The sequence below is a fragment of the Sinocyclocheilus rhinocerous genome, unplaced genomic scaffold (genome assembly GCF_001515625.1).
Source record: "Sinocyclocheilus rhinocerous isolate Xijiao unplaced genomic scaffold, SAMN03320098_v1.1 scaffold2043, whole genome shotgun sequence".
In the NCBI taxonomy this organism is placed as follows: domain Eukaryota; kingdom Metazoa; phylum Chordata; class Actinopteri; order Cypriniformes; family Cyprinidae; genus Sinocyclocheilus; species Sinocyclocheilus rhinocerous.
The window spans coordinates 301,817-314,163 of record NW_015652169.1 but is presented as its reverse complement, the minus strand read 5'-3'; the positions used below and the strand labels follow the sequence as shown (position 1 = coordinate 314,163).

Here is a 12,347-nt window from a genome sequence, read left to right as displayed (position 1 = left end):
AATCGCATCCAAATTAAAAGTTTTTATTTACGTAATATATCTGTGTGTACTGTGTATATTTATTATGTATATATAAATACACACACATACAGTATATATTTTGAAAATATTTACATGTATTAACATGAATATATTTATATTCAATATAGTTTATATTATATATAAATATATTTAATATATAATCGTAACATATTTTTCTTAAATATATACATGCATGGGTGTGTGTTTATATATACATAATAAATATACACAGTACACACACATATACTATGTGAACAAAAACTTTTAGTTTGGATGCGATTAATCGCAATTAATCGTTTGACAGCATTAATATATATATATATATTTTTTGTTTTGTTTTTGTTTTTGTTTTTTTGTTTATTTATTTTAGTATTAAATATACAGACGTCGCACCACAAAAGTCATTTAGCCTACGAGTGGAAACTCTTCTCTATTAATCATTTTGTAGATGTACAGGTAAAATCTTGTTGAATAATGCAGCAAAAAAAAAAAAAAGCCATGGCCATCTTGCCATCTTGCTTCAACCAAAGTTATGCGTAAAGTAGGACTTGAACTCACCATCAGTCCGCTAGTAGTCCGGCGCTATTTACATATCTCTCGTATCACTTCGCGGACTTGTTCTTTTTCCGTTTGTTTCATATTGACCAAAGACTATAGAAAAGGGACTTTGTAACGCAACTATCGACATTTTGCATCTCAGCTTTTACTTCAATTTGAATTTTACTCTTCTGGTAAAAATACTGCCTTATGTCTTGACTAAGAAATAAATCCCTGCGCTATCACTTTGTGTGTACATATTTTGCAAAGGGGCAGATGGTGCAAAGCTCCACAGACTGGTAAACATCTACTCTAGTTTGCTCAAATGGAAAAAGTGCTGGTCTCTTGGGACTGTGAATGAGAATTCAAGGAGATATCCACTTCTTGTTGCTCTCCCACACGTGCCAACCTCCTCCCCCTGTCTCCAAAGTCTTTGGCACACTTCAATACATGCTGTCTGAAGGAGGAACCGACGAAAGTGTACAGAACAGGATTCAGACAGCAGTGTGTCAGTGCCAGACTCTCAGTGACCCGAGTAGCCCTGTCCAGCTCTTTACTAACCCCACAGTGAGTCACAAATGTGTACATGATGTCCATGGCCCGGCAGAACTTGACCACGTTGTAGGGCAGCTGTGTGACCACAAAGACTCCCACCATCACCAGCAGCACACGGAGGGACCTCCACTTCCTCCATCTCCTCTCCTGAGGGAGCTTCAGTAGGGCTCGGCCTACAAAGGTGTAGCAGAACAACATCACAAATAAAGGTAGCAAGAAGCCTATTACGACCTCCACCACTTCCAAACTAGCTTTAGCCTTGAGAGCCATGCCCGATGGATACATGGCGATGCAGCTTTTTTTATGAGGAAGCTCTCTGGCTGTTGAAAACACCAAATCAGGGACGCCAAGAAAAAACGCAATGGTCCAGACCACCAAACAGAGTTTTTTACAATGCTTCTTTTGAAAAGCACGCGTAATGCCTGTGCTTCTGGCTCCTGGTGTCAAAGCCAAGTACTGATCCATGCTGATGTGGGCCAGCAGCATCATGCTACAGGTGAAGTTAATGGTGTAGAGGGCAGATACGAGTTTACAGACGGTGACCCCGAGTTCCCAGCCATGGATAGCATCAGCAGCCCAGAAGGGCAACGTTAGGAGCAGCAACAGGTCTGCCACAGCCAGGTGAAGTATAAATGTGTCAGTCATCGTTTTCAGTTGCTTGCAGTATGCATACACCTCCACAACCAGAGCGTTGCCTGCTAAACCAATCACTAGAGATAACACAAGAACAGCTGGGAGGAAGATCCTCACGAAGGAGCGCACATCGCCCTTCTCACAGATGGTTTGATAGTCATCGTAGCTGAAGTTGGAGCTGTAGTTTTCGTACTCAGGGTAGTCGTAATAGTGTTCCTCTGAGGTCTCCATTCTTCTTCTAAAGCTCTGAAAAGAAAAACAATGGTTTGTTTGAAAGCTTTTAGATTTTTATATGCAAAGAGACATGGAAATGATCAAGCATTCTCAGATTTACAGATAAGGAGTTGATCTATTTTCTTCCAAAAAAGCAGAGAGAGAGCAGATGGCTACCATACAGGATGTTTTATTGCCACAGGCGTGTAACAGCACTTTCATTCCGAACATTCCCTCTCCGCTTTTATCAAATGCCCTTTTCTATGCATGCTTAAAATCACAGATAAACCGAAAGTAGAGATGCATATCAGTTAAACATTGTAAATCCTTTCCAGATTTCCTGTGTAATCCAACATTTGCTAAAGTCATAAACTTTAAAGTTTCTCTATGAACACTCCCTCTTCCAGAGAAGTGCAATGTTTTTTTTTCTTCAAATAAATAAAAAGTCACATGAATGTATTTCCATGATTTTTTATACATTTAAATCTTAAGCACTCATTCCAGCAAAAATGTTTTCACAAATCAAACAGCTTTGATATCATACTATAAATTATTCAAAGACTATAAATGAGTGTTATTTCAGTCCTGCTTGAACCCAAACATGTTGTTTTCAGTAATTTGGAACATATATATATATAACGTTAATCAGTTAAAAACAAAACGTTCCTTTAATTATTTTCAAATAGCAGATATGCACATTTTAGTACAGTTCATGGCAGTGTATCTTAATGTTCGCATTAGATGTAATTGCATGAGTACTGTTCAAGACTTATCTCCCAAACTGTGTGCAAATTCAGCAGCTAACATCTGGATCATATTAAACTTCTAACAAAAAATAAATAATCTTCTAAAACTGATAATGCCATGCTTTTCTTACCTTGAAAGACTCAGGGTTTTGCCTGAAGGCAGAGTAGTGTTTCTGTCTGCTCTTCTTGTGAGAACAGAGTCTGTTTACTGTGACTCATGCATGCAGAGCTTTGCTCCCACACCTAAACATTCGGTGAACGTATCTGTTCTTATATGTGGTTCCAGCAGCTGTCCACAAAAATGCTTCTAAAGTCTTTTTTAAAAGATTATCAGAGAGCACATCACATAAATGTTATGCACAGCCACAACATATTGATTTGACTTAAAGTTTCTTTGAGTAAGTATTTATTTAAAATAATTTGTGCACACTTGATTTTATTTAAAACTGGTTTTATTTTATTTCATTTTATATTTAATTGTATTTAATTTTCTGGCTTACATCTGCACTACTTACATTTTACATACCTGTGTAAGTGCAAATTGTTGCTTTTGCATGGTTGCTTGTGGTTACTTTTTTGGGGCTCATGTGTGAAGCGATGTTATTACATTGGCCATCTCATATAAAAGGTTTTTTTTTTTCCCGGAACATTTTAGATTCTTAAATAACAACAGCGTGAAACGTGTAGGAAATAGTTTTATGTTATTATCAAGGATTATGCAGATAAGGAAGAAGGGGTGTTGCTTTTCTCTTTGCTTTGGACCGCCAATGTGTTTTGACAAATTCCTGGCACAAAACATAGGCCTACCATTTTGTATGCCTTTTCAGGATAATTTCTGGCACATTTAACTGGCAGAACTACTCAAATACTAAAGAGGAGTGATAGTTATGCAGTTTATATCTCACAGAATCTGTCAACACATAGACTGTTTATGCTTGACAGTATCAACACAAAAAAACGCAGTACAGCCAAAACTTTATAGAAAGCCATTCGTCGACTACAGTGTTTTCCACACAATAAAAGAGTGACATTTCAAGACAAATGCTTTATTGTAATTAATAGATGAAGATAAACAGATATCAAACATTTCGTTTAAACAGAAGCCAAGCTGGTTTGAGCGCTCATCTCTTGGGTAAACATTGCCCCCTAGTGATGCGAATACGAAATACACACGGGGGAGAATTCAGTAAATACATTTTATTTTCCATAGAGATTATTACTTAACCAAAATATACGTGGAAAAGAAAAGCTATAGAAATATAAATGATTATCACAAGCAGAACCTGAGCCTGAAACCCTCTTTATGAAACATGGTGATATATTCCTTTTTTCCTGATTCAGGGAACCTGTAAGGAGAGAACCCACAATAATGTATGTTTAGTACCATTTTTTCCCCTTCATATTATGTAAATACGTTGCAACATGTTACCTGGGAAGGAGCCTTGAACGCATATAATGCTTTAACTTTTTCATTCGTCATCCCTCTTGACATTGGCAGTCTGCTGGGGCCGCTTTAATTGAGGTAGGCAAATGATGAGTTCAAGTAAAGCAAGTCAGTCTATTTCTTTAATATAAAATTACTATGAATATGTTTAAATGGCGCGCTGGCAGGCTGATCAGAGGATAGTGAATACGGGTAAAACTTCACTGCTTACTAAAAGGCTCTGACTTCCGGGACGTATTTTCCTTTTGTTATTCTTGCTTTTTTCCTGTCTCTTGGTGCGGTGATTGACGTATATCTGAGAAAACCAAATGATGAGTTCAGTGTAAAGCAAGTCGATATATTTTTTTTATATAAAAATCACATAACTGGTGGAGCGTGTGTTGATAATAGTCTACAACTCAACATTTTTCTCCATTTACAGTACAGCCTATATTTTATTTAATGAACTGACAGGACAGTGAATACCGTTGGTTCTCCTAAAGGAGTGAGACCTCCTGGATGTGGCCGTGTTCTCTTAGTCTTGCGGTTCTCCTGCAGGTATATAACAAAGATTGAAAACATAAAATTTCTGGTGATACATTTTACATATCTATGGCATTGTGGAACAGTTATGAGGACAGATAGCTACTGCTGCAAGCTGCAGATTATATTTTTGGCAGATGAAATCTTTGTGTAGTTATTTGTGACAAGCAGGACCACTGGCATTTTAATGGTTATCAAAGAGAAAGCTTAATTATGGCTTGATTATCATCCAAACCCCATAGGCTTATTACATTTTGAAAAAGCTGCAGCTGGAAAAAATCATCTCAGAAGATTGCGCAAAGGCACATGTTACTTTATTAGATGTGTACTTACACTTGGTGGCAAAACAGCTACTGTTCTTGCTGGATTTTCCTTCTCTGTGGAGACCGTCTGTCGTCGTACTCTGTACATCTTGCAAAAGGATTGTTAAAAGATAAATGGCTCAAAGTAAGCAAAATTCTCACACAAACATAAACATTTAAAAATCATACATAGATCATTTTTCTGTTTAAGCACCAATAGGCCTTCCATAATATCTGCAGAATGGTATCAGTGATGCTTGGACGTGCTGTGTATATCGTTGAAATGATCTCAGAGTCCTGAAAGGATTCACAGCAACTATTGTTTATCATTACCTCAGTCAAAAATGTTCAAATGCTTAATAATGACAGTATTTAAGGCAAAATTACTAATGGAATTAGGTTACAAATAAGCCATTCATGCAGTCACCTTGATTCACTTTGCAAAAGTCATGAACTATATTTAGGGATATTCATGCCACAAGAAATATGCCCCTTAAATGTCCTTCTCACCCCAGTGTGATTGACCTCATTAGAAGCATTTCCAGCAAAGTCATCACTCACCTCAAGCTGATGAAGATCCGGCTCTTCGAAATAGGGGGGGACTTGTTTGCTCGATTCTGTCTCGACAACTTCTCCATGAAGACTGAAGATGAGCAGGCTGAGACACAACAGCCCTAGCTGCACATTACTCTTCATCCTGCTGCTTTCTGCAGTCCAAGTGCACTTCATCTCTGCTTTATACTCACATTTAAGCACTACCAGATGTCCAAAAAAGGGGCAGTAACACAATTGCCCTGACGAAAACATTTTGAAACACACTTGCAGGTTTGAACAACAACCCTGCTTAGATATATAATGATTTACTGTCTAATACTGGGACACATGATGATTAATCATGAGTGATTTGTATGGCCGAGGGGCAAAAAGAGAGGCCAATGTACGGTATCTCATAAGGCTCTTATTATTGTGTTTTGCCATTCAACTTTCGGTTTTGCTATTGATTTATAACTCTGTTTGCAGGAAAACAGATGATAGCTATTGCATAATAAGAATTGTTTCCTGAAAACAAGTGAAAAGGGATCTTGGAAAAAAAAGAATGTATTTCTATTTCTCTTTGAGGACTGAGAAAGAGCGAGAGTGAAGAAAACTCAGGGTAATTTGGCTTTTCTGTGCCATTGTTTCAAACCAGCTGATTAGATCTGCATGTGACTAAGTTTAAGTCGAAAAATACTGGAACATTAAAGTGTAAATTTGCAGATCAGTGACTAACAGCACTGGTAGGACAAAATAAAATATACTTTAAAAAGATAACAGATAACATTATTGCAATGATGGGCCACATGGTGTCTAAGTGTGTGTGGAACTGGGATTAGCATTAGTTTTGTGGGTTAAACAACATAATCCAGCTAAAACCAAAAAGCAAGGCTGGTTTAAACTGGTTTTCACTTTGAATAACTGTGAAGATGCATTTTGATCTGTGCTTTACTATCTGGGTGCTCTCTAAATTCGTTATTTTTGTTGGTTGTACCTGCAGGATAACAACTTGTTGAGATGCTAGGGGAAAAAAAGTGATCTAAGAAGGCAGCAAAGAATGCAAAGCAGCATGTCACAGACAAAACAATTGAACTCTTGTTCTGTGAAAATTAGTGCTGTCAAACGATTAATCGCGATCAATCGCATCCAAAATAAAAGTTTTGGTTTACATAATATATGTGTGCATACTGTCTATATTTATTATGTACATATAAATACAAACACATGCATATTTAATTGTTTTTTTTTTAAACAAAAACTTTTATTTTGGATGCGATTAATTATTTGACAGCACTAGTGAAAATCCTTTCCCTAATTTGACCAGCCTTTTAAAAATTGGTTGTAAATCTCTCATTATGCAATATTATCGGAGAAATATTAAATAAATATGATCTTTTTTGTCAACTTGTTTTCTTTCTATTAGCACATGATGAGCTTATGCACCTCAGTTTTTGAACTCAAATTTAGGGTTAAATGGGCTAATATAAATCAAACAAAATAATGTAAATCTAATATCTATCAATACGTTAAAAAATGCTTGTTTTATTTCATCATTATTCTGTATATTTAAGCTAAATGTTTACAGTGTTTCAATGAATCCAAATCAGTGTTATCTTGTGACTGCATTTAATTTATTTATTTTTACAGCTATGCAACTGGCTAAAACAACAGCAACGTTTAAATCTTACATTCCCTTCACTCTCAATATAGTATCAGTTCAGCACGTCCAAAAGTGGATTATCAGCAGCACTGTTGCAGCATTGCAGGGCTCTGTGTACCGGAGGTTGGCAGATTGTAGGTCTCGTGGTCGTAAATGAGACCACAGCAGGTACACGCGCTCCGTTCCGAGCGTTTCTCTTCAGACGCTTTTGATTATTTTTTGTCAAACTAGTTAAAAGGATATCTTCGAACATTCCCAAAAGACACGGAAAGTCGACCGTATTGATTTGAGGCGGTCTGCGGACATTCATAATGAGTTTGGCAGTCGCTGATGTAAACGACTTGAGGCGAAGACACGACAGTAAGTGCCGCATCTAAACTAGTTCTTCCCAATGTATCAATTGTTTGTCTCTTGTATGGTTAATTTGTTGTTTATTATAGTCAAATTTATATAAATGTGCCTGAATGATTAACAGAACAGAAAATAGGCTATTTATTATTTATTATGACGTCCACTTAAGCCGTCGCAAAGTCTGGTTTAAAGGGAAAGTTTACTCGAAAACTAAAGTTCTGTCATCATTTACACACCCTCATGTTGTTCATTTTCTTCTGTGGAGCGCAAAAGGAGATGTGAAGCAGAATGACAGGTTCAGTCACCATTCAGTTTCATTGTATGGGAAGAGATGCATCGAAAATGAATGGTGACTTGAGGCTCAGGTGAGTAAATGATGACAAATGTAGAACTGTCCCTTTAATGCATTGCCACCTTCTGACAGATGAATTGTAGTTATACCTCATGGGCAAAAGCTTTGTGTTTGCTTTCACTGTTGGCTCAGCAGATGGTTTCGAGGTTGCTAAGAAAGATTTGTTAGTTTTACAGTGTGCCTACAAAGGTTTGTTTTTTAAACTGGGGACACCAGTGTTATTTTATTATTATTTATACATTAATATAGTATTTATTAATATTTTGAACAAGCTTTTATTTTTAGCCTAAATGTTCAGTTTTCATTTTATTTGAGGTTTTAGTACTTTTAGTAGCCTACATTTATGCGCTTTCATTGTCTATACATTGCAGTGTTTAAGGCAAGCAAATAGAAAATAGAAAAGTTTTTTTTTATATGTCAAAACGTCCACAGCAATGGATACAAATTGACATTGTTGGGGTCTTAAATCTCAGGGCCCTTATTTCAGCTACAGGCTGATTTAACAGCCTTATGCAACAGGGTTTACTTTGGACTTTTGCAATACACTGTATTATGTTGATTTCGTAATGAAACTGTTATAATTACAAGATTATTTTTTGTCTTCAGATTTAGCTTCTAGCTTCCATTATACAGTTGAAATATACAATATCTGACATTTGTTATTTCAAACACGTTATGAAGCCAGTGGCGCAGTTGGTGCCAAGCTTTTGAAATTATTAAATGACTCTGCTCTGCTTCTATTACTGTCCTCAGCTAACAGTCAGGACAGGGCAGATATCTTATTAGCTCTCCAGAGGTGAAGGATGGGGCGTAAACTGGATCTCACTGGTCTGACAGATGTGGAGGCTGAGCATGTGATGCAGGTGGTGCAACGGGACATGGAGCTGCGCAAAACGGAGGAGACGCGGCTCAAGTGAGTCTCATGCACACTTCTGTGTCTTTGTAGCATCACTTTTAGGACTCCTCCTGCTCAAAATACACTACTGTTCAAAAGTTTGGGGTCAGTAAGAATTTTGCTTTTATTCAGCAAGGATACAGTAAATTAATTAAAAGTGACAGTAAAGATATTTACATTGTTATAAAAACTTTTTTTTTTCTATAAATGGCATTTCTTTTCAGATCCTGAAAAACCTGCAAAAATGCTTCACGGTTTCCACAAATAAAATAAGCAATTTGAGTATTTTCAACATTGATAATGTTGATTACTTGAGCACCAAATCAGATTTTATTATCAGATAAATGCAGCTTGGATGAGCGCAAGAGACTTTTTCTGAAACATTAAAAATCCTACCAACCACAAACTTTTAAAATTTTAAAATGATAATGATAAATATCACCATTCTCATGAAAAGTTTGTAAATAAACTATTTTAGCATTGCCTTCCTCGTGATGTCACCCAAATGGCATTCCAGTCTTTGCTAGAGAGTATGAGGAAGTTCCCATCATTCTTTGTCATACTTTAAAACAAAATGACAGGAAAGGCCCTCCCTTTCCTCTTTATCCGTGACTCACTTCCCTGAGCCCACCGTTAATACAGCTTTGAAGAAGTCTGATTCCGACCTACAGATATATAGAGGCATTATTATTCAGGACAGACACAGTCATGTTGTATCTTGGTCATATGAGTCCCAATATTTCTACCTTCACAGGTATTTGCAAATTAAAAGGCCCTCTCTGTTTACATATGTGACCCTGGACCACAATACCAGTCATAAGGGTCAATTTTTCAAAATTAAGATTTATACATCACATGAAAGCTGAATAAATAATCTTTCCATTGATGTATGGTTTGTTAGGATAGGACAATATTTGGCCGAGATACAACTATTTGAAAATCTGGAATCTGCGGGTGCAAAAAAATCTAAATATTGAGAAAATCACCTTTAAAGTTGTCCAAATTAAGTTCTTAGCAATGCATATTACTAATCAAAAATAAAATGTTGATATATTTACGGTAAGAAATTTACAAAATATCTTCATGGAGCATGATCTTTACTTAATATCCTAATAATTTTTGGCATAAAAGAAAAATCAATAATTTTGACCCATACAATGTTTTTTTGGCTATTGCTGAAAATATACCCAAGCAACTTAAGACTGGTTTTGTGGTCCAGGGTCACATATAAACAAATATCTCTTTGGTGTTCTTATTTGCTGCACTTCCCAGCAAGTATTTGTAAGAAATGGGCAGAATACTCACCTAACTGTCTTACCTGACTTGACTTTTAAGTCATTTTATGTAATACTATTGGTTCTCAAAGGACAGAACATAATGCATATATTTAGTCTGTAATCTCTGTTTGACCTTCTCTCTTCCCCCCTTACCCCCATTGTTTTGTCTTTCTTTAAAAAAAAAAAAAGTGTGGCACATTGGCACAAAAGAGCACATTACTCATCACGGTACTTCGGGGTGAGAAAAACACTTTGGTTAACGACTTTGTTTGGCACCACGATTTTATCTGACCGACAGAGAAGCACTCTGGCCGCTCTAATCTCTCACACTCTTGAAAATGCTTGTTTGCTGGAACAGGAAGTAGGAATAATGGCACAAAAATTAATTTGGAAAAAAACAAACAATGCCTCAGTGTAGTTATTTCATGCTTTAAGGCATTTTAGGCTTTTTGGCATCTAGTTTGTAACTCAGAAATGCAGAAACACACAGACATCATATTTTATGTAGTCACAAAAAGAGACTTTTCCCTTCAAAATCTGATCACAGGTGCTTAAAGGAGACATGCTTTAGATGTGTGTTAATGGCCGGTGTGAAGATCTGTCTTGGATGTTCACTTGTACAGTAATTCATTCATTTAAGATGGATGTTAATATCAGGTAGACAGAGCCGTTGTGATATAATATTACAGTTTGCATTAGTTTTCCTCAGCTCCAGGAAACAGGTTTTTATTTGTCCAGTTAAGAGCATTGGGATTGGCTAGCCTATATACTATGTTATTTTTGTACTATACAGCCCTATATTGATTGCCAGGTATTTTTGTTTCATACTTTTGTAGTTCAAATGAGTTAAAGATCATTTCTATTTGAATATTAGTGCTATTTCTTAAGCCCCACAATTCTCTTTCACGTCCCTACAAAACCTTAAACCATCTCATTTTATGCGACAGCATTTTTTTCTTCTCCCAAGTGTGTTCTGCCTGCATGCTTCTAGCTTTTCAATATCCTCTCTGACACCTGGGGAGCATCTCTGAATTTCAAACAGGACTGAGTGAGTTATCAGAGAATGGAAGAGCAAAAAACAAGATTATTAGAAAAGACCCTCTGAGTAGAGGCAGGAAAATACAGGGATTTAAAAAGTAAAAATTTTTTCCTCAGGAGATCCGTCTTGTAGGAAAGTATTTGTTTTGGCAAAGTAATAAAAAAAATTGGAAACCAGTTAAATGCATTATCAAGGCATCATATATCTGTTCTTAAAATATTTAACATAACCCTTGTAAGATGTACTGAAAGGTGTATATGATGCACTGTATACTGTCTCTTCTTCACAATTCTTTTTAAAATTTTATATCCATTTTATGTACTTTCCAAATGCCCACTAGGATGTACTTAAGTACCCCCTGGGGTACGCAAAGCCCTGGTTGGGTAACACTGATCTAAATCAACTTTGTAAAAAATCTAGAGATACACCCTAGAGTCTGCCATCTATCCATGCACTCATCCATGATTTTCCATTTCATTAAATCAAAGATTTCAAACAGATGGCAGATTCTGTCATTTTTGTGAGACCCCTGTTAATCCATTACTTGAAGAGGAAATGTATTGGAACTGCACACAGAACATAGTGAATCTGGGCAGATATTTTGGCTTGTAGCACACTATTTAGTGGGCCATTTTGGCCTTATACAAACAATTATGATAGGATTGCTTCTTTAATTACATGCTGATTAATTTACACTGCAATACATACTAAAGCTATATGAATATTTGTGTGGCTTATGTTTTAAGATGTTTTCGTCGGCATCCAAATCTGATTCCTAATGAGAGCTTATTTAAATTAGAGAACTAATTTTGTCTCAGTTCTGTCTATGCTGAATCTCCATAGAAAGACTAGCAACGATGCATTTAAAGGGATAGTTCACCCCAAAATGAAAATTTGATGTTTATCTGCTTACCCCCCAGGGCATCCAAGATGTAGGTGACTTTGTTTCTTCAGTATAACACAAACTGAGATTTTTAACTCAAACCGTTGCTGTCTGTCAGTCCTATAATGTCAGTGGATGGGAATCACGGCTTTGACAGTCATAAAACATACACAAACAAAACCAAATTAAACCCTGCAGCTTGTGATGATACATTTGAGAGATAGGTGGCAGTAATGCACTTATAAGTCTGCGATCCGCCGTAAAGCAAGAAGAAAAAGAAGAAGACGCCTCATGCGCCGGCTGTTGAGAACGCGCTCAGGAGGACGTGCCGCCGCTCAGGACAGTTCGAACAGTTCGGACATTGCGTGAATCAGAGGTAAAAA

At 36.6% G+C, this 12,347-nt stretch overlaps 2 protein-coding genes across 5 annotated transcripts in view; one reads left to right on the top strand and one right to left on the bottom strand.

Moving 5' to 3' along the window:
- Nucleotides 1–814: 814 nt before the first annotated feature.
- Nucleotides 815–2,867, bottom strand: LOC107713978 (atypical chemokine receptor 4-like). The gene is made up of 2 exons (XM_016519663.1): nucleotides 2,837–2,867; nucleotides 815–1,992 (listed from the first exon to the last, which is right to left on the bottom strand). The coding sequence occupies exon 2, from the start codon at nucleotides 1,975–1,977 to the stop codon at nucleotides 880–882; it is 1,098 nt and encodes a 365-aa protein (XP_016375149.1). The 5' UTR covers nucleotides 1,978–1,992; nucleotides 2,837–2,867; the 3' UTR covers nucleotides 815–879.
- Nucleotides 2,868–7,247: 4,380 nt separating this feature from the next.
- myripa (myosin VIIA and Rab interacting protein a) overlaps nucleotides 7,248–12,347 on the top strand; it is a 23,437-nt gene continuing 18,337 nt past the window's right edge. For all 4 annotated transcript variants that reach the window (XM_016519648.1, XM_016519650.1, XM_016519649.1 and 1 more), the window contains exons 1-2: nucleotides 7,248–7,527; nucleotides 8,624–8,783. In XM_016519648.1, coding sequence (XP_016375134.1) covers nucleotides 8,674–8,783 — 110 coding nt within the window. In that variant the 5' untranslated portion in view covers nucleotides 7,248–7,527; nucleotides 8,624–8,673. The remainder of the gene's footprint in view (nucleotides 7,528–8,623; nucleotides 8,784–12,347) is intronic.

Excerpts from the sequence above, each read along its gene's own strand:
- LOC107713978 (XM_016519663.1), bottom strand. The coding sequence starts at position 1,977 with ATGGAGACCTCAGAGGAACACTATTACGACTACCCTGAGTACGAAAAC.